Source organism: Lontra canadensis, unplaced genomic scaffold (genome assembly GCF_010015895.1).
Source record: "Lontra canadensis isolate GAN:19392208 unplaced genomic scaffold, GSC_riverotter_1.0 scaffold508, whole genome shotgun sequence".
Taxonomy (NCBI): Eukaryota; Metazoa; Chordata; class Mammalia; order Carnivora; family Mustelidae; genus Lontra; species Lontra canadensis.
Genome location: NW_022631499.1, coordinates 40539 through 63250, shown reverse-complemented (window position 1 = coordinate 63250; position 22712 = coordinate 40539). Strand labels below are relative to the sequence as shown.

The 22712-nt window shown below is 35.9% G+C and overlaps 1 protein-coding gene across 1 annotated transcript in view; it reads right to left on the bottom strand.

Annotated features, from left to right (window-relative positions):
• Positions 1-625: 625 nt before the first annotated feature.
• The window catches only part of LOC116863078 (serine/threonine-protein kinase WNK1-like), a 38712-nt gene continuing 16625 nt past the window's right edge, over positions 626-22712 (bottom strand). The window contains exons 4-6 of the mRNA XM_032850574.1: positions 4208-4296; positions 1800-2019; positions 626-1021 (exon numbers count right to left, since the gene is read on the bottom strand). Of these exons, the coding sequence (XP_032706465.1) occupies positions 641-1021; positions 1800-2019; positions 4208-4296 (690 nt within the window). The 3' untranslated portion in view covers positions 626-640. The remainder of the gene's footprint in view (positions 1022-1799; positions 2020-4207; positions 4297-22712) is intronic.

The following is a 22712-nucleotide window of genomic DNA, read 5'->3' as shown; positions in this document are numbered from 1 at the left end:
GAAGGATCCATATGGAAAAAAAGGTTTAATGTCTTTTTAAAAAAAAAACCTTCATGGCTATTACAGAATCTTATTACCTGAAGAATGAGAAAAATAAAATGGAATGCTGTAAGCCATAAGTCTTAACTTTCGAGACCAGTGTGTTCTTTGTATTAAGCAGGTAGTTTTATAGAAAACTAACCACCTTGTCAGTTTCTAGTCTATACATCATTCAGCATTGCTAAGAAAAGTTGAACCAGACTAATGGGTTCAATCACAAATAGCTAAGATAAACTTGTTCATTTTTCATTATTAGTTACATTTCATTTTATTTTTGTAGATTTTAAGTTTTTAAAATATTTTGTATTTAAATCCCAGTTAGTTAACATACACTGTAATACTAGTTTCAGAATTACATTTTATTTTAAGGGATTGTGAAAAGTTAAAATCTGCAAATTGGAACTTCCAAGATGTTGGAACCTGTAAAATTATTTTATATCCTAACCACATTTCCTTACTGTCCTGTCCTTCTAGTCTATTAGTGATGGATGTTAGAATAGAAACAAAAAGTAGACAGTGATCATTTCAAATTTCTTTTTATATGGTGGATTCATGATTCAAACCAAGAGGCCAGTGCAAAACGAACAAGCTGAAAAGTCAATTAGGAGTATCCTGAGTATACTTGTGTGCACTTCCCAAAATACTTACATAACACAGATATACTAGTTTGTTGGTACTGTAGTTGTTGATGCTGATCTGCCTCAGGTTCTTCAGGTTCTACTTGTGTAGAAACTGAAGCTGAAGTGGTGGAAGCAGGAGGCATGCCAGTGCTGGCAGATGGGATCTGCTTGACTCCTGCCTGGGAAGTACTTGATTGTTGTTCTACCTGCTGTTTGAGACTGTTCTCTTCCTGCTTTCTTTTCTCTTGCTCCTCCCGCACCAACTGCCGCTGTTCTCGTTTTCTCTTAATTAATGACACTCTATCTTTGATGGCTTTTGCCATGGTCTTGTGATCACCTTCACAGACATACCCAGACTCTACCTAAAGGATAAAAGAGTGCATTAGGAAGCAGTATGACATCAAAAGAAAACAAACTAAATATAAAACAAAAAAAGGCACTTCTGGGGAAAGAAGTAGGAGTAAGGGGGAAGAGAAAGACCTCCACAACAACTGGTCTTAACCAAACTGTGAAATTACTTGTCTGCATTATGCATTTCTCATTCATTTTTGTAGATACTCACAGGGTGGGTGTCATCTCTGTAGAAACTCAAGGTAGGGTATACTCTCACTTCTTAAAATAATAAACAATAAATAAAGCCAATAAGGCTCCTTTTATTCTAGTCACTCTATTTCCTGCTCACATGTAACTATTAATATTAACCTGGGTTGTTTTTACTTCTTTTCCCTAAGCAACAACTTAACCAGATAAAACAACTGTGATCAATACATGAAAGTTAAACACACACACACAAATCTCTCAAAGTATAAAAAATTAACAGTTATAATAAATACATTTCATACCTGACCCCTTCTCAGAGGCAACTTCTATTGAATAGTTATTAAAATTCTAGTAGAGATATTCTATGAGTATCTCTGCATATTAACTATTTTAGGCAAGCCTGTTTGTTTTCTATAGTTAAGAGTCTCTTACAGTTTCTCTCCCCCTGTTTCCATCTTATTTTTCCTTCCCTTCCCATTTGTTCATCAGTTTTGTTTCTTAAATTCCACATAAGAGTGAAATCTTTGTGATATCTGGCCTTCTCTGAATGGCTTATTTTGCTTAGCATAATGCCCTCTAGTTCCATCCATGATAATTTACCATTTCTTGAGCAACATCTTCTGGCACATCTCTTTCCAAGTCAAAGGAAAACTCAATAGCTTCATTGTCTTTGTATTTTCCCTTTAATTTCTTAATATCTTCAATACGTAGCCATAATTTAATGGCTATCTTTTCTCCATCATCTTCTTCTGCTAATTCTACCCGTACCCCTGTTTCCTCCTGGAAGAAGGCATGGTTCAAAAGGTCTTTGATAGAGTATCTTCCAAAGAGAGAGAAATGAAACAAAAACAAAATGACATTAGATTGAAAACATAATTTTTAAGTGTGGCTAATTATTCTAGGAATAATAAAGAAAGGCTGTAAAAAATAAAAAACAAAGGAAATGTTATAACTCATTTCTATATTGCTCCATGTGAATAGTGATTGTAGTTTTACCCTCAAGTTATACAACATCACTTATAAATAAGAGCTGAGAGCAATACTTTTTAATCTAAGTGATCTAATCTCATATTAGTTAACAATGTACTAACAATGGCAAGTAATATACAGAATGTCATAGCTTCAAAATACCACATAATTTATGTAGAATTTATAGTTAACAAATATTTCTCTTTTTTATGACCCTATCTGATCCTTGACCAACATCCAATGAGATATTATTTTCTGATTATTAGGAAACAGAGGCTTAGAGAGGTGAAAATCTTGCTCATAGTTATAAGCCTCAAATGGTTGAATCAAAATTTGAAAGTAAGTTTTCTGATTTCTAGTTCTTGACCTTCTACTACAACTTCATTTACCACAATAAATTTTCTTTTAATTCCTTGTTCGACAATTTGTGTAATAGGCAAGAAGTCTGATTGTAGAATAATCTTTAGATAAATGGTTTCAAAATACCAGTAATCTAGTAAACTGTACCATCCAGAAAAGAAACAGAGTAGTATGTTCTAAGACTGGAAACAAATATTCCTTTGTTTATAGTAAAAAAAAGTTCTTAAGAGAGATGAAGGACTCTCCTTTCCAAACATTGTGTATAAAATTAGAAACCCAAACTAAATTTCTACTAAACAGCCTTAAAGATCATGATGTTAAGCTCTTCCAAATAACAAAGTTATGAAAAGAGTATGAGACTGGAGAAGTGAAGATACTGAATTCTTTAATTTGGTTGATACACCTTATCACTCACATTGTTCAGGAGGTAGATTATGCTCAATTTACAATTTATATTTATACTTGCTAGCCTACTTTTTCTTTTTTGGAAAGTGAGTGGGGATGGTAAGGGTAGATTATTTTTTAAAAACAGACACTGGATCTTTGCCATGCCTAGCGGGTGATGAATCAGCTATATGACAGATCAGATACTTGCCACTCCTCTGAGAAAAGTCCTGTTAGTACAAATGACTAAGCCAAATCTCCTCCTAAGCTTTGGGCAAAGGTGTCTCTTTTTACTGAAAGGAATGCTGATGTTTTGCTCTTCAATTCTGGCATAATGACAGCAAATCAAGATGTGTAGTTGAGCTGATTTTAAAAAGCCAAGATTTTATTTCACCTTTTATAGAATTTAAGGGGTAAAGAACTAAGCAATAGATCTGGCTAGAGAGAGACTGAACCCTACTGAGTTTTATAAACCATGCTAATGCTTTGTAAGTAGTTTATGTTTTATAAGTAGGTCTCACTGAATATAACAGCTATGTTCAAGGTGGTTCTGGTTCACTTAAACTCTACCATATCACATTTTTACATTTCACTCTATCAAATCTCAATACTATCTTAAATGGACAGAACTCTTCTTTTTAAAAAAGATTTTATTTATTTGACAGACAGAGATCACAAGAAGGCAGAGAGGCAGGCGGGGGGGGGGGGGTGGGCAGCAGGAAGCAGGCTCCCTGCTGAGCAGAGAGCCCAATGTGGGGCTCGATCCCAGGATCCTGAGATCATGACCCAAGCTGAAGGCAGAGGCTTAACCCACTGAGCCACCCAGGCGCCCCTATTTTATTTTATTTTTAAGATTTTATTTATTTATTTGACCAAGAGAGACACAGTGAGAGAGGGAACACAAGCAGAGGCAGTGGGAGAGGTAGAAGCAGGCTTCCTGCTGAGCAGGGAGCCCTATGCGGGGCTGGATCCCAGGACCCTGGGATTAGGACCTGAGCTGAAGGCAGATGCTTAACAACTGAGCTACCCAGGTGCCCCTATTTTATTTTTTAAGTAAATTCTACACCCAGCGTGGGGCTTGAATTCACCACCCTGAGATCAAGAGTAGCATGTCCTACTGACTGAACTAGCCAGGCACACCCAGAACTCTACTTTTAAAGATATTTACATGACATAAATAGAGAAATTAACCACAAGTAAAGTATTAAATACACTTTAGACTGAATATTGTATTCAGAGGATATCATTACATCTTAGGTTTTTAGGTAATACCTAAGTCCAAAGTGGCAACCTACCTTTCATCTTTGTTTTGCCGTATGCATCCTTCAATAATTTCCTTCACTTCAGGAATTGCTACTTTGTCAAAACTGGCTGGCTTCACCCCCTGAGAAACATGAAAATAGCAACAGAAACAGATCAGTAAAGGTAAGTTCTTTGAACTTTGATTCTGAATTGCCTACAGGAGCTGGTCCACTGCAGGGACAGAGTTGTGTAGTGGCAATTTAGCTCCCATAAGAAAACAAGGAACAGTCAGATAGTGCGGCCACTTACTTCCATGGGCTCCACATATAAGTAAGGAAAAACTGAGGCTGTTGTCACTATATTCTGCTGTGTTTCAGGTAAAGGAAGTTACCGGCTAAAGAGAAGGCCCAAATGTTCTAAAAGGTTAGATCTTTGTGCAGCCTTGTTCCTTAACACATTAATCAACACAGTATTTAACTACTTTGAATAGTGAATCCATGAATGGGCATGAATTCACATGCTTAGTTTGGCAGGTATTCTATTACCACCGTACTCCAACAAACTCAACAAGTATAGGAGTTAAGGATTTGGATTGGTTTGGCATGATAAAAGAACAAATTGTCTTGTACATATGAAACATAAAATGAAAAGTGATAGACTCAAAAGATGATTTCTCATTAATTTCAGAAGAAAACTCAATACCACTATAATATGTAATACGATATAGTATTCCAGAAGTATTTTAGAATCTTCATAACATAAATTTTTTGCAAATAAAAATTTCATCAATGTGTGGAAAATATATGTAAGATGTAACAAAATACTCTTGAAAGGTGACATGGAGAAAAACGTCTCATTTTCTCTACCCACCCTAAGTAACCACATGGATTGATGCAGCTGCACTAATATACTGCCCAAGTAGCACTGCAGGTCTCTAAACACATAAAACACAAGGAATGGGAAATAAGGGAGAGGGACTAGAAAAGTTAGAATATAGTATAAAGTTTAATCATCTACAGTCTCAGTGATAAGACAGATTCAGAATTAGTGATAATAATTTGGTAAATCACAGAAATGCATATAACCTCTCATAGACGGAAATGAAATGCATCAAATGGTTAGCACTAAAAAGTCTTTATTTTTTTTTTTTTTAAAGATTTTATTTTTATTTATTTGAAACAGAGAGAGAGAGATCACAAGTATGCAGAGAGGCAGGCAGAGAGAGAGGAGAAAGCAGGCTCCCCGCAGAGCAGAGAGCCCTATGCGGGCCTCGATCCCAGGACCCTGAGATCATGACCTGAGCCGAAGGCAGAGGCTTAACCCACTGAGCCACCCAGGCGCCCACTAAAAAGTCTTTAAATACTGGAGTTGTGATGGGATAATTCTCATCAATTTTTTAATTGCATTATTCAAAACCCCTGATTTAGAAGATTCTACCTCTATCTCTAGGGCTAACTTTCTACAACAAGAAACTGTCAGTAGGGCTGGCCCTAAAGTTAAATCCATGCATTTAAAAGGTTAGTTTCTTTCTTTTTTAAAAAAGATTTTATTTATTTATTTGTCAGACAGAGAGAGAGAGAGAGAGCACATGCACACAAGTCAGAAGAGGGACAAAGGGAGAAGCAGGCTCCCCACTGAGCAGGGAGCCCAATGTGGGACCCTGGGATCATGATCTGAGCCGAAGGCAGATGCTTAACTGACTGAGCCAAGCAGGCGTCCCTTAAAGGTTAGTTTCTAAGTACTGACTAAAAGGTCACAATTTTCCTAAATCTTCTTATTCTTATTCTTATTTTTCAAATCCAGCTAAGTTTTCCCAACTGGTCTTTGTCGTCATACAATAATTCTAATGAGAACAAGAAAATAATGTTGTTGAAGCTTAAAAAGCTGCTTTAATTGAGCAAACTGGTATGGTATTTCAGACTAAGGCTTTAGAAAATATGAACTGTTTTAAGAAAAAAATGGATGACACAGTCTAAAAGTCCTCTGGTAGTAAAAACACTGGAGATTTTGTGTTGTTTTTAATGTTCTACAACAAACATGTAAAACTGTGTAAAAGCAAACTTTAAAGATGCTATTTATAAACATAATGTGAAGAGCAATCTAAAATACCTCATATTAAGTCTGCAGAACATTCACTATTGGCAAGAATTATCTAAAAGAATGTTATCTTGTAAAATTGGAACACTTATACATATTTGGCCTTTGCAGGTAAAGACAACTCAAGTATTACAGGAAAATGGCTAAAGAGAATATAGAATATGATTAGGAGAAATGTTTTTTCTATAAACGTATATATTTTAGGGGAATGCAGTTTAGTCTTCTGGCAGTAAGACGACATATGAATAAAACACACATGCATTGATTATATTAAAAGACTTTCCTGTTCTGATTTATAGGCATCTTGGAAAGATGATTTCAGATTCCTTGTCTAGCAAATGGGGATAGTATCTGTACAACTTATATTCATGGCAGCTAGAATCAGACGTAATATCTAGATTGAAAGCTCTCTGAATTAAGTTTGCTGATCTAAGGCCACTTTTGAACTCAGAGGCAATCTCTAAGGATCAGAAAGCTTAGGGCTAAAAGGAACCAAAGAATTCTCTTGGAAAAAGAATCACCAAGATCTATAGTGAACCTACTTTCAACCTTTGTTATCGTTAAAAATAAGTAATACTTAAAAAAAAAAAAAAGTAATACTTTTGTTAATCCTACCCATGCAAACATATTTACATTCACTGCTCTACAAACAGGAATTTCTACTAGCTGAACAAATGAGCTATATAATGTCATAACAGCAAAACCAGCAACTGTCAATCACATCTACTAGGTCAAGTTGCTTTCCTAACCTTTCCAAGACTCAAATATAGAAAATTCCATACCAATGCTATGTAACATTCTGATGCCACTGCCAACTTAAAAAATGTATTTCAGGTACCAAGGGAGCCAATAAAACTGAGATACACCTTACCAGCAGATAGTATTAAAAGATTAATGCAGCTTACTGTTACCCACTTAGATAATGAAAAAGGTAAAAGAAATTTCAGCTACCAGTCAACTACCATCCAGAAGCCAGGATTATCAAAATATCTGGCTTCTGAATCATTCGAGAAGCAAGAATATATGAGGATTGTATACTGAAAATGACCCTCAAAATGTAAAAATGAGCATGAAACCTCATTAACCCTGAAAGTGACCTACAGAAAAGTTATCTGGGACATATAAGAGAAAGCTGCTTAAAATAAACAAGTACAGATTTTGATACATTATCATACTTACAGGCTTCTTATAATGAAAGAACTCAATATATTTAAAAATATTTTTGGTAACTGATGATTTTTTAAATCAAAAAATGATCCAAAATTACTCTAAAACATGATTTTAAAACATGATTTTAAGCACCAAAGTAATGATGAAAAAATATTTGGTAATATAAAATTCTGTCTTAATCTTTTCCCCTTTTAGTTCATATACTTCAACAAAGATGATCAACTTGGAGCCTTTAAAATCCTCCTAATGTCCCCTCTTTCCTTTACTTCCTGATTTGACCCCACTAAGTACTATTCTAGTCCAGTTCTGACCAGTAAAGGCAAAGTTTTGCTAACTTATTCTAAATGAGATTTAAAAACACAAAACAGAAGAAAAGAGTACTAAGGTAGATAAGTTAGGTTAATATTTTACACATAAGAAAAATCTGGTTAGAGACATACCCCATTCTTCTACAGCCAGCAACCCACTGGCTCTAGAAATATTCTTGCTTACTTTTGTAATTCATAGGATCTCTCTTTAGGCATATTATGCTATGTTGTTTTTTTTGACATGGGAGTAGCATGTTTCTCTGCACTTAACAAAAGTACTTCTTGAGCATCTAATGATATCAATTTACTTCTGAGTTTACACAAAATTATGTATTCTCTTAAAACAAAGGCCACTTCTGTGCAATTTTAGAGTATTAAAAAAAAATTGTGGCTCTGTCCAAAGTCACATTAAGAGCTGATATAATTGTTTACAAAATGTTGATTTGAACTAAGAAAAATAAAGAAGACGTACGTGTGTCTTATACACTTAGTTTTTCTTTTAATTCTTATACTTATGGTTTGCCAACTAATCTGCTGAAAAAATAAAAGTGAGTCATAATGTAATATTTTCTGGTTCAATATTCTAGCTCTTAAAATGGTCAGCACTTTTTTTTTTAAATAAAGATTTTATTTATTTATTTATTTATTTAACAGAGAGAGAGAGAGAGAGAGAGAGAGAGAGAGGCAGAGAGGCAGAGGCAGAGGCAGAGGCAGAGACACAGTGAAAGGGAAAACAAGCAGAGGTCGTGGGAGAGGGAGAAGCAGGCTTCCCGCTGAGCAGGGAGCCGGATGCGGATGCGGGGCTCAATCCCAGACTCCAGGATCAGGACCGGAGTCCAAGGCAGAAGTTTAATGACTGAGCCACCCACGCACCCCTGCACTTGCTTCTTAAAAGTTCAGGTTTCAAATGTGTCAGAGTAACATTTATTTGTATTTTCACAAAAGTAAAAATTTTCCTAACCATTTAGAATTGAGAAAAGCCTCCTTCCTCCTCATACAAAATGTAGTGAAAGTTAACCACAAAAATTCACGTATTTTAAAAAACATTCTAAAGTAAACAGTTTAATATTGCTACATATATTACCAAATGGCTATAATATACCTTTTGTACATATTCGAAATTCTTACCCACCTCATTTACACAATCCTTTTGAGGGCAGCAGCAGCAATGAGAATTTACGATGACAAACACTGAGCAGAAGTCTTTCTTTGTTAAATCCATCACAAAAGGCAAAATAGACTTGTTTATAGTTAGAAAAAAGGGGGGTAACTGATAAGATGAAAATTAACAGTAAATTAGCCTACAGCATAAGCAAGGCAGACATCAAAATCAGACTGAAGCACAGCTTCTAGTTTAACAGTAGCCATGCTTCTCCAACTCTCAGACATGAGTTTAACTATGCTCAGCCAATAGTTCTAGATTGGCCCTTTAAACAAACCTACATGCTAAACGGCAGGGAAACTGTTCTGCTCCTGCTCCTACTTTTCCTCCAAAAGCAATGGATCCCAGGACAAGCAAAGTGAGATTTTTACTTGGTCAAAGCTCCACCCATTATGTTCACAGGTTCTGCCTCCTTGACATCAAAACACACACTAGAAATCTATTTATCGAAACACTCCCTCACCCCTAATCATGTTTAAACTATGTTTTTAAAGGAAAATGGCTCAATAACCAAAATGTAAACTCTGAATATGTAGCCAAAAGAACACTGCTCAAGGAAATCACAATACCCGAGGGGTTCTCAGGTCTACTTCTCATATACCAAGTCTGTGTGCGCAACCTGGGCCATATCCCTTAAACTCAGCTGAAAACTGTGGGTAATAGTTTACCTAAATTACCTAATTTAAATGTTTACCTACTTGAAAAAGAGGTGATATTAAAGCCTTACTACTCTCTCATGGTAGATTAAAAAAAAAAAACAGCTGTGAATTAGTAAATAAAATTGGTAAGAATTTACTCTTCTCCCTTCCCTTCTATTGAAAGCCTTACTGTGCATGTACAACTAAAGATATTTGCATTTACCAGGAAGATCTCATGGACCCAAATAACTACTACTTTAGTGATTAAGGAAAGGTTTTTCTTCATGGCATTAACAAAGATGACAGAAAAAGCACCTTTAAGTGCACTGTCAGTATGGGTAACAGAATAAAGTCTATCCCTCGTAATGTGGTAAGCTGGAATCCCCATCAAGACAGTGGGTATTAAGGCTTTAATTATTCAATAACAGTAACATAAGATAAGAGCTTAGAAGCTATTTGGTAGGAAGACTTCTACTCTAAAGGCTAGAAATAACTATTTTTTTTTTTCTCTAATGACTACTAATTCTAACAAGCCACCTCAAAGTAGTTGCCATTGACCTCTGGTTCAACACAATTCATCATTACTAAGTAGGTAGTCTAAAATGTCAGGTATTGGTCAGAAATACAATAAATGTGGTCCAGCATTACTTTTAACGTAAATGTTTGAGTAAGCCTGCTTAGGACCTAGCTAAATGAAAATGAAAGAGCTAGAAAACAGGTGATTTGTTGCTTGGCTTTTAAAACTGCTGGGCAACACATAAAACCACAGTGAGATCACTTTTTTTTGGACGAAGGTATAATAGAGGCACAAGTATCTAGATCTATAAAGACCAGTCTTTTCTATATTCAAAATAAGAATCTTCAACATATACAATAAAAATACCATCCACATATGGACAACAGTTAACACATCTCAGCTCTAATTCCTCTTAAAGTCAGTGTTTTCCTCTACATTTCCTCATTTCTTTCAATGGTACCATCCCTATTTTCATGATTCATAATAGAAAAGTCATTTTTAGATGCTTCTTCTCCCAAAATATTTAAGTACTATTTTTCTCTATGAGCTCTTTAAACAAAGATAAAAAAGCAACTGGTAAACACTTCTGCTGCTAGCATTCCTAACTGTCCCTCCAATAGTCAAAGATCTCTGGCCAGGCAAAATTAGATTTTTACTCATTTCTTTGTTACCTCTCAAAGTCATTGCTTCTTTTAACGACTGAGACCACCCAAGTCCAGTCTCCTCTTTAAACTTAACCAATTTAAGATGGGCTTCACTCTTTCCATTCTCTCCATCTCCTATTTGTATTTTATTTTGTGGCCAGCTCAGTCATCTGGCTTCATTTAATCAACTAACATTTAGCTATTTCCAGTCACCTGACATCATTCAACTCACACCACACTACTCAAAACTGGTTAAAAGTTCTCCATATCTAAAGATGGCCATGGGATCACAGACCTAGGAAGACTAAGAGTGAGAGTTCCTACTTGTTCAAATGAGACAATTTTCAGCCCAGAGAGATTAATGCCATGTTAAAGCTAGAATTAACTAATTAATTCAACTGGCATCTGTGGAGTATCATATCTAGCCTACTCTAGTCATTATTAGATACCTGCCAGATACATTGTATTATCTTCAGAACCTAGAATAAAACAGTCTGTTTCTGTGGGTAAGGGCCTCATCAATGGTAAAGCAAATACTAGAGACCATGCCTAGTTCAATGTCACTTCAGTCCACTTTACAGTCCTTCTTAATTTCCTTAATCTGGTGTGAAAAACCCTCACAATCCAACTTCCACCTTCTTCTCTACTCTTATCTCCCCAAAATAAGTCCAGTCAAACTGGTTACTTGTTCACCAAGTACTTAGTGCACATTTTCACTGACAAGAATATTCTTCCTACTCCTCCCTTTTTTAGCCAACTGAGTTCTACACTTCTTTTAAGGTATACCACAAATCATATATAATGAGAAGGCAGCAACTACAAAGCATCTATATATGAATCTTTTGGCATGTTAGTTATTTATAATGAACTTAAATATAGAAACCATCTCTCTATATCCCACTGGTTTTTATTCTATAGTCTAATGCCTTATGAATTATAGACCAACATTCAGTGAGTATAAAAAGCCCCAGCTTTCTGAGAAATTATGAAATAAGAATTTTACAACTGTTCTTTAGTACCTAAAACATTAACAATGATGATCAGAACTGTTTGGTTTAAGATTAACAGATGGCTTAAGAACCTTTAAAATTAATCAAATCACAGAATAATGGAATGCCTCTGAAAATCATGCAAAATGCTCCTTAGAGCCCATGACACACAAAGGTTTTTTTTTTTTTACATGTAGAATTCAAATTTATTGGATGATAACAGGAATAAAATTTATAAAGGAACCATTTTTCAGCTAATTCCAGTGGATTTAGAACTCTGGGATCGCATAAAAAAATTCCAGCTGCTAAAGAAAAAAATATAATGTTTCCCTCAATTTTTCAAACACTATCTAATCAGGAATCAGCCTCACTTGTTTCTATAAAAAAAAAAAAAATGGAGTGAACTGTAATCTGTTATATAAAAAACTAAAAGGAATTTCACCCTAACTGCTTTAATTCTGTTTTTCCCAGACAGAATGTTCAAACCTTGCAATCCAATGGCTAATAGAATCAGTGACAAAGTCAAATTACACAAACAAAGTAATTAAAATTCCCCATTATTTCTAACTTGGTTGTTATGAGGCTGGATTCAGCCAGATTCTTATTGGTATGAACCATTAGTTTACAGGAATTTGAACATACCTTATGATCCCATTAGAAAACAAACCTCTTCAAACTCTATACCAAATCTAGCTAGTTCAATCAAAGGAAATTAGTTTACCTCATGATTCCCCAAGGCCCATTATTCTCTGGATATATGAAAGCTTGTGTGTGGCTCCAATCTCAAGTACACTATCCTTCACATAAAAAATTGATGCCATTGCTTACTGTAGTTTCTATTCTTTTAAGAGCAGACAAAAATTGTGCTAAGGACATTACTACTCTTACTCGGATTTTCTCATTACCAATGGCAGATTTTCAAGATAACTGAAGTTTTTCTCCTTTAAACAGGGATCATGAGCCCTCTCTATTGGGCTCAAACCTGTAATAACAGCCTTATGCTGCCCGTGTACCCTAATTTTTTTATGCTCAGATTTTTTTTCCCATTGAGGTCTAAAAAAAAGTTTAAAAAGCAAAAACAGGCCAAGAAAAAATTTTAAGGTTTGAATTAATGTCATGTTAGAGATGCTTGATTTCTGATACTACCATCAGCACCACTACTGCTATTATTATTATTACTACTATTTCTCCTTCATCTCCTTGGGACAAAAGGCTTAACTTCTGATTCTATTATCTGTGAAATGAAGGTATTACCTACTTACCAGGATAAAAATAAGATAGTATATGTAAAGCACTTTCCAAGGTTACTGGCAAGAAGCAAGATGAAAAATAAACATTAGCTCATTCATTCTGTTCTAAAACTTGACTTATTGTAAGTTCATTAAACACATTTTAATAACTGCAAATTACTGAATGTCACTGGATAAAGAATGGAACAAGAGACAACTTATTACACTACTAAGCATGTCATAATGATGTTAATGCTAACAACAGCAATACCTACTAAGTACGGATTGATTAACTATGTCAGGCACGTGGCTATGTTCTACATACATTTCTCATTTAATCTTCATAAACCCCTTAGGTTCAGAGAAGTTAAATAACTTACTCAAGGTATCACAGCTAGGAAATGATATGGCTGGGATTTAAACTTAAGGAGACACAACTCCAGAGACCTCCATAGGCAACGTAAAATTGGCTTTCACTCCCTACAATTCTGTATTCATTTCACAAAATCTGAGCTCTATGACTTGTCAGTCTCTAAACACTAGGAATAGAGCAAAGAACAAGACAGATAAAACCCCCAACCCACAGAATTTGTATTCTAATTGGGGTTTTAGATGAATACTGTAAGGCTGTGATAAAAGCCATAAAGAAGGGGTGCCTGGGTGGCTCAGTGGGTTAAGCCTCTGTCTTCAGCTCAGGTCATGATCTCGGGGTCCTGGGATTGAGTCCTGCATCGGGCTCTCTGCTCCGCAGGGAGCCTGCTTCCTCCTCTCTCTCTCTGCCTGCCTCTCTGCCTACTTGTGACCTCTGTCTGTCAAATAAATAAATAAATTCTTTAAAAATAAAAGCCATAAAGAAAATAATAAAAGGAACAGAAATAAAGTGTGTATGCACTGAAAAATATTTTAGAGAGGGTGGGCAGGGAAAGCCTCTCTGAACAAGTAACATTTCAGGTACAGACCTGAAAAAACTGCATGTACAGACAATGACATGTAGCAATTTATTATCAGTGCACTATAGAACATAATTGTTAAGCCACAGTGTACATTTACCCCCTCCAAATCAGCACTTAGACCGGTTTAAATAACTTTAGGTCACAGATTGACACTGTAATTGACCTGGATTCAGTACAGTATTTTGATATGAGCACAGCATATAGATTCATATAGTATTTTGATATGGGCATAGGATCTGGGATCAGATAACAGAAATAACAGAATGCTCTGTTGTCTTCTAGATATGTAATCTTGGGCTAGCCTTCTTGGGCTTCAGACCTTTATTTACAAAACGTTGATAAGAGTAGCAATTACTCACTTCCCACTCCAGGTTGTTGGAAGAGTTGCAAAGTGTTTTATGCAAGGTCTGGCACAAAAGGATGTATATTTATTAATATTTACATTGCTATCACACATATTTGTATGACAATGCACCGCTGCAGATGGTGCAGGGTCCGACATGTAGTAGTGGACTGATCTACAGAGGAAAAAAGAAACCTGTCCTTAAAGGGCTCAGTTCTAATGGAGGGGACAACAGTTAATATCAAATAATAATTATTATTTTAATAAAACAGAGGTAGAATATGATGGGAACATAGAAGAATGATACTGGCATGACTTTCTTCCAAGAATGCTAAAATATTTCTGATAAAAAGTGCCAGGGCGCTGAAGCTACTGATAATTACTTCATATAAAATTTGTCTCACCACCTCTGTGACAGGGGGGCCAATAAAGTTCTCAACTTACTTTTTCAGGAATACTGTCTTTGACCCTCTAAAGGAGATCAAATACCCTACTTCTTTACGTCTATAAAATCCATCTGCTTTAGTGTAATTACTACTTCAATGTTTACTGATTACTAATAGGGTATACATAGTAGATCTGGAATGGAAACCAGAAATATGGAGCGATAAGGGCATTGTATGGTGGTGGTGGTGGTAAGGGAATGAAAGGGTGGGGGGGAATTTGCATTAGGGAGGCCTATGATCTCTCAATAGATAACCAAGCACGCTTCCTTTATAAATGTGTAATAGCTAGGCAGGGATGCTAACATTTACTTAAAAAAAAAAATTAGTTAAATTTATATCCAAGGCAGACTCAAGAGGTATTTCATCACAACAGTTATCACTAACTGTTTATATAATTACATAAATCATTGTATAAGCTAGGGATTTACTTCAATCCCCCATGTTTATCTTAGCACCCAAAACATGAGAAAACTTTAGAAAACTAAAAAAGGACACAGCCATTTTTAATTCTTCATTGGAAGCCAGAAGATGGGGATGGAGGTTGGTGAAATCAAGACATTTCCCAGATAAGAAATATAATGACTGATAGGACAGAATAAGGGACTATAGATAATACAGAAATAAATTTTCAGAGCTGAGAGGAAAATAAAGAGCGAGCATGGGTGGGTTCTAGAGTGGGGGATAGGGACAGGAAGAGGGAAAGAGAGAATCTTAAGTGGGCTCCATGCTAGGGCTCAATCCGATGACCCTGAAATCATGACTTGAGCCAAAATCAAGAGTCACATGCTTAACTGAGTCATACAGAAGTCCCTAGAAACTAAGGAGTCTAACGCAGTTCCAACTGATTTAAAGAACTCCTGAAGCTTTTTATTCCATCTTTTCTACAGCTTGACTTATTATTTTGCTTTTAAAAAAGCAATTCCTGGGGCACCTGGGTGGCTCAGTGGGTTAAAGCCTCTGCCTTCGGCTCAGGTCATCATCCCAGAGTCCTGGGATAGAGCCCCGCATCGCATCGGGCTCTCTGCTCAGCAGGGCGCCTGCTTCCTCCTCTCTCTCTGCCTGCCTCTCTGCCTAGTTGATTTCTCTCTGTCAAGTAAATAAAATATTAAAAAAAAAAAAGCAATTCCTAAATAAGTCAGAAAAAAATGCAATTAAATAGGGTAAAATTTCTAAATCAGTCTGGTTACTTATAATGTTAGTAAAAAGGTTTCATGAATGACAGAACAGTAATTTTCAGTTAACGTTTTGGTATTATATTACTTGGTCTATGGTACACATAATTAGAAAGGATCTGAGGTGATCACTGTTTCCACTCACACTTCTCAAACTTCAATATACACATGAATCATCTTTGGATATCGTAAAATGCCAGGTTTTGATCTGATTTGTCTGGGATGGGGTTGAAATTTTACATTTTCAACAAGTGCCCTAGGATACCAAATCTGCTCGTCTGGGAACTACACTTTGCGTAGCAAAGATCTAATTAGAGGCTCTCAGCGTATAGTATTCAAAACTCTATCAGAGGATCTATGGGGTGTCTCTTTTCCAATGACATATCTGCATTAGACCAGATTTTCTTTATACATTTCAACCAAATAAAAAATATTGTAATTGATTTCACACAGAAACAGACACAAGAACCCAACTGTCTTCTTTCCAACCAGACATTAAAGACAGTTGCAAAAATGTAAAAATGCTGTTCTTTTCACTAAATCTTTAAAATTAGTTTTGGGAAAAAATTGTATTTTGCGAAAATGTTATTGATGTCAACATATATTGGGCTTTTTCTGTTATTAATCAATACATTATAAAATTTGGTGTTAATTTCTAATATGGTAAAATAGATATAACACAAATGAAAGCTCTTTGGGGTCTTCAGTAATTTTTATGAGTATAAAAGAGTCCTGATAAAAAGAGTCTGACACCACTGAGCTAAATCATTCAAGTCTAGTAGCTGCTATCTTAATCTCCTCAAAAGATTTTAATGGATAGAATCTCAAACCCCTACAGGCCTTTGTAATGTTGTATAATCTTATCAAGTTCTTTATCATCAATTATGATTTTTCTTCCTTTTTATTTAGTCTCCTCTAGGTTAAAGAAAACAATTGCTGAGCTCCTCCCTCTTTTAATTAGCATGTAAGTCCCTTCACTCAAGAAATCTAAAGGAATAGGTATCCCTGCTTTTTGAAAGTTTGTATTATGCCACTTTGCTTTTATGAAAGACCTACATTAGTACTTGTTTTCACGAACCAAAAGAAAACCAAAGAGAACTTTTGCTTTTATGAAAAAGGGCAAAAAGTGAAAACAGAATTCAGGGCTTATTTTGCAGTGAGCCAGTAAAGACACAGTACATACCCTGAGCAGCAAGAATGGCAATGCCAAGCTCCGTCGCCTGGGAGCTACATTCAGCATCAAGATACTATAGCTTTGAATTATGCCTATGAACACCTGCGCTTTATCTTGACTTATTTTATGTGTTTGTTAGCAAGATATGTCCTAAGGTATTAGAAAAAAGCCTGAGAGTGGTTATTTTCAGGGTCTGAGAGTACTCAAAATATTTTAATATAAATTCTTTCACTTTATGCCTTTGCAACTAATAAAAGATTGCATAGGAATGCTCTGCTTATGGATAGTGAAGGAAACCTATAGCTCTTAAAAGTGAAAACGATGGGTCTCAATCAGAAAGGTTTCATGAATCAGGAATTGCCTGAAACATTTGAGGGTTTTTTTTTTTTTTAAGATTTCATCATTTACTTGAGAGAGAGAAAGAGAGAGACAGAGTGTGAGAGCACAAACAGTGGAGAGGGAAAAGCAGGCTGCTCATCGAACAGGGAGCCTGTTGTGGGGCTCAATCCCAGGATCCTGGGATCATGATGTGAGCCAAAGGCAGCCACCCAACCGACTAAGCCACCCAAGTGGCCGGAAACATTTGAGGTATTAATAAGTGAAATTACGATCTGGTTTTCCCTATGAAATCTCAGAAAAGAAAGTGCAAGTGATCACAGTGTTAAAAAATAATGGTGACATACTTCAACAAAATACAGACCTAGCCTCGTAACGGAAAGAGTTACTTATAAAATAGTTGTTTAGAAATTACAACTATGAGGGGCGCCTGGATGGCATAGTTGGTTAGCATCCAACTCTTGGTTTTAGCTCAGGCTGTGATCTGATGGTCCTGGGATGAGTCCTACGTTCAGCTCCACACTCAGCACAGAGTCTGCCTGAGTCTATCTCCTTCTGTCCCTCCTGTTCGTTCTCTCTAAAATAAATAAATATATCTTTTTTAAAAATTACAAATAAGACATTTGAGAATCAATGGAAAAGTATGTGTATAGATGGCTTTCTTAAATACACTTCATATCCTGGAATTTTGATTTTTTCTAATTATTAAAGTCATTGTTTCCAGCTCTATTTGTACCAAATAGTTTTACTCATCCTATAAAATGTATTGCTTTTATATGTGTATCAGTTTCTACTTGTTATGATTCAATTTCATTTTAGGATAATTTTTTTTTTTTTATTTGACAGACAGATCACAAGTAGGCAGAGAGGCAGGCAGAGAGAGAGAGGAGGAGGAGGCAGGCTCCCTGCTGAGCAGAGAGCCCTATGTGGGACTCGATCCCAGGACCCTGGGATCACGACCCGAGCCGAAGGCAGAGGCTTCAACCACTGAGCCACCCAGGCGCCCTCATTTTAGGATAATTTTGTTACTACTTCAAAGGTGGCCTTATGTTTCATTCCTCTTTTGCAAGGTAAATTCAAACTCCCAAACCTACACAATGTCTGACCAACTGTATTTGGGATTCCTCTAGTTAACAATCATTTATTCTTCAAAATATTACTAAGTGCCTACAATGTTCCATATGCTATGCTATCAACAGAATATGTATAAACAAAGACTTGATAAATCAGGCTCTGGGACATTATATATGTCTTTTAAGACATTATACATTTCATCCTTTCTGTTCCCAGTCCCTCTCCAGAAGGGACGGTAGCTATAGGTTCAAATGGTTTAACAATGAGAAAAGGAGGAAGAAATAAAATTTGCTGAACATAACAAATGTGGTACAGTTATACAATGGAATATTATTCAGCCATAAGAAAGGATGAAATGCTGATGAAAAGAATGAAATACCTGCTACAACATGGGTAAACCCTGAAAACACTGTGCTAATGTTTTCAAAGCATAATACAAAAGATGTAATAGAAAATGTGTAACACAAAAGGTCCTATATCATATGATTCCATTTGTAAGAAATGTCCACAACAGGCAAATCAAATCCAGAGACATAAAGTAGATTAGTGGTTGATAGGGCCTCAGTGGAAGGGAGAATGGAGAGTGACTGCCAATGGGTACAGAATTTCTTTTTGGGGGTGATAGAAAGGTTCAATATGAATATATTAAAAAACTGAATTGTACATCTTAAACTAGTTAAGTGATAAATTTAAGGTATGTGAATTTTTTTTTTTAAGATTTTATTTATTTATTTGACAGAGATGACAAGTAGGCAGAGAGGGAGGCAGAGAGAGAGAGGGGGAAGCAGGCTCCATGCTGAGCAGAGAGCCCGATGCGGGGCTTGATCCCAGGACTCTGGGATCATGACCTGAGCTGAAGGTAGAGGCTTTAACCCACGGAACCACCCAGGCACCCCCGTATGTGAATTTTTTCTTAAAACATGGTGAAAAACTGAAAACAGGCTACATACTATACTAAGAATATGGAAAAGTGGTATTGGTCTTTTTCAGTTCTATTACATTAACATGAAAAACTCATTTAAGAAGGGGATTTTGAGCTCGGATCTGCATCTGCAAAAAAAGATACATTTGTTAGGGGACCTGGGTGGCTCAGTCATGATCCCTTGAGACATTTTCAATATCAACCTTGATTTAGAGAAATAATAAGTAAGTTAATTTGCAAGATTAATCAGAGAGACTTAATCACTAAGTAACAGAGACAGCCCAGTCAATACCTATTTCGAGTCTCCAACAACAGGTTACAAAACAGCAGAGCCATTTTCTGCTGGCACATAACAAAATTTACCCCCTTTTCAAAAGAGAAATATTATAAGACCAACAAAGGAGGCTGGTATGTTAAGAGTGCTTAAATACATGGCTATCTAATGTGTATTTCATCTACCCAGTCTGTTTGATATAAGAAAAAAACATTCAGGGACACCTGGGTAGCTCAGCTGGGTAAGCATCTGCCTTCAGCTCAGGTCATGATCCCAGGATCCTGGGATTGAGTCCTGCATCGAGCTCCTTGCTCAGTGAGGAGTCTGCTTCTCCCTCTGCCTGTCGCTTCCTCTGTTGTTCCTTCTCTCTCTGACAAATAAATAAATACCAATTTAAAAAAAAATTATCATTGTTGTCAAGTAAATATTGGCTCATAAACCTTTGTGTTTAAAATCCAGAATGATCCCTCAAGCAGATGTTATTTCTAAGACCAATACCAGTAATAAGTATGGCCCCTGAAAAAATGCTTATATGTTAAAACCTCTTATGTTTTCATCACAGAATTAAAGTGATAGTTCTACTTTTGAGAGAGAGAAGAGAATGCCCACAAATTTTCAGAGCTAATAATTTAAGTAGCTACTTGCTTGCATTGAGATTCTCTTATCTACTATAAGCACAGAGGTAAAAAGCATTCTATTACAGGAACATTACTGCCACTTTTACAGATTAGTTATTATTTACAGAACTCTTCAGTGGAGAATTTTTTCAAAAAGTTCTGTGACATGTGTTTAGAATAGCAGTCAACAATTTTTTTCTGTTAGGAGCCCAAACAGTACATATTTTAATATTTTGGAACGACACAGTCTGTTTCAGTTACTTTGCCATTGTCATGTGTGAAAACAGACAAAGATAATACAGAAACAAATCAGTGTGGCTGTGCTTTATTACTTTATTTATGGACACTAAAATGCCCACATGACATGACCTGCTTTTCTTCTTTTGATTTTTTTCCCCCCAATCACTTAAAATGTAGAAACCGTTCTTAAGTCACGGGTTATACAAAAATAGCCAGCTAGATCTGGCCCATGGTTCATAGTTCACTAATTCCTGGTTTAGAGTATAATAGAATGAATAAAAGTAATAGGCTTTAAGTTAGTAAATAAAATACACAAATCATTCCATATGCAAATTTATAATTTTATAGCCTTAAAATTTAAAGTTATATATTTAATCTTATAATCAAAATTAATGATCAAGATCCATCTTAAGATGATATATATTTACAATGATATATATTTACAATGCGTATTTATTCTGTATTATTTATTTTCATAAATGGTAAGTGAAAAAGAACAACTTAGCTTAACTGAATTCTAATTTATAAAGGTGTCTTATGACACCGAGCCCGGTCTTAAAGTACTGCAGTCATTCTCCCAATGCTCAAGTATAGTCTAAGTTTTCCTTTCTTCTCTAATCCTTTGTTTCTTTCTTTTCCCACTTCTAAACTCTATAGATATACAAATTATAGATTTCTCACAGGCAACACTATTAGTCTCTCCCTACTTAACATCATTTCCCAACCTGTTCAAACTCAACTAGGTACCATTCTTTTATGCTTCCATTAAGTAGCTATCCCTAGAATAACTGTTTATATACCATATGGTAACTATCTGGCTTGTCGTTTCTCCTTCCCCTAACAAGTTCTTAAGAGACAAGGATTTGGGTTTTACTTAAGAATATTCAATACCGAGTATCTAGAAAAATACCTGGAACAGAGTAGACTTAAATATTTGCTGGGAGCACCTGGGTGGCTCAGTGGTAAAGTGTCTTCCTTCAGCTCAGGTCATGATCCCAGGGTCCTGGGATTGAGCCCCACATCGTCGGGCTCCATGCTTAGTGGGAAGCATGCTTCTCCCTTTCCCACTCCCCCTGCTTGTGTTCCCTCTCTCGCTTTGTGTCTCTCTCTCAAATAAATAAATAAAATCTTCTAAAAAAAAATTTGTTGGATGAACGCATGAACTATTATGGGTTGAATTCTTGTCCTCCCAAAAGATATGTTAAAAGTCCAACCCTCAGTATCTCAGAATCTGACCTTATTTGAAAACAGATCATTGCAATTACAAGTACAACCCCAGAGTGGGGAGGGCCCTTAATACACTCTGACTGGTGTCCTTTTAAGAAGAGAAGACATAGACAGATGAGGAAGGACCACCATGTGAGACAGACACTGAAGTGCTGCAGATGCAAGCCAAGAAATGCTAAGGATCGCTAGCTAACCATCAGAAGGTAAGAGGAAACAAAAAAAGTACTTCCCTCCACGTGTCAGAGACCATGACCTTGCTATAACCTTGATTTTGGCCCTCTGGCCTCAGAATTGTGAGACAATAAATTTCTGCCGATTTAAATCATCCAGTTTGTGGCCCTTTGCTATAACAGCTCCCTATGCTCAAATACTTGGTGAACCAATTTATACTTCAGGTGTATACAGTTTCCTGTGTCTCTCTATACCTCAAATCTCAACTCTTCCTTGAAAGTTAGCTAAAAAAATTAATGTCTGGATGTGGTAAGGTATCTTAATGTAATATGATACAATAGATGACTAAATTCACATATTTGAATTCAAAAAAGGATTTGACAGGACCTATGAAAAGAAGTGGGTCAAAAATTTAAAAAATTAATTTAAAAAAAAGGTAGGTGGTTCAAATTTGTTTTAGTATAGTATTTTGTCAACTAGTCTGTCATTTCTAGCAAAATCAGGAGTTAATGAAAGGAAATAAAATCCCAGGCAACTTTAAAAAAAAGGGCAAGTTACCCTTAGGAAATGTCATAAATAAATAAATAAATACATATATATAATTCACTTATAAAATTACTTATTATTCCTATATTTAATTTTTTAAAAAAGATTTTATTTATTTATTTGACACAGAGAGAGAGATAACAAGTAGGCAGAGAGAGGCGGGGGAAGCAGACTCCCCGCTGAGCAGAGAGCTCGATGTGGGGTTTGATCCCAGGACCCTGAGATCATGACCTGAGCTGAAGGCAGAGGCTTAACCCACTGAGCCACCCAGACGCCCTTCTATAGTTAATTTTTAAAAATAAACTCTTA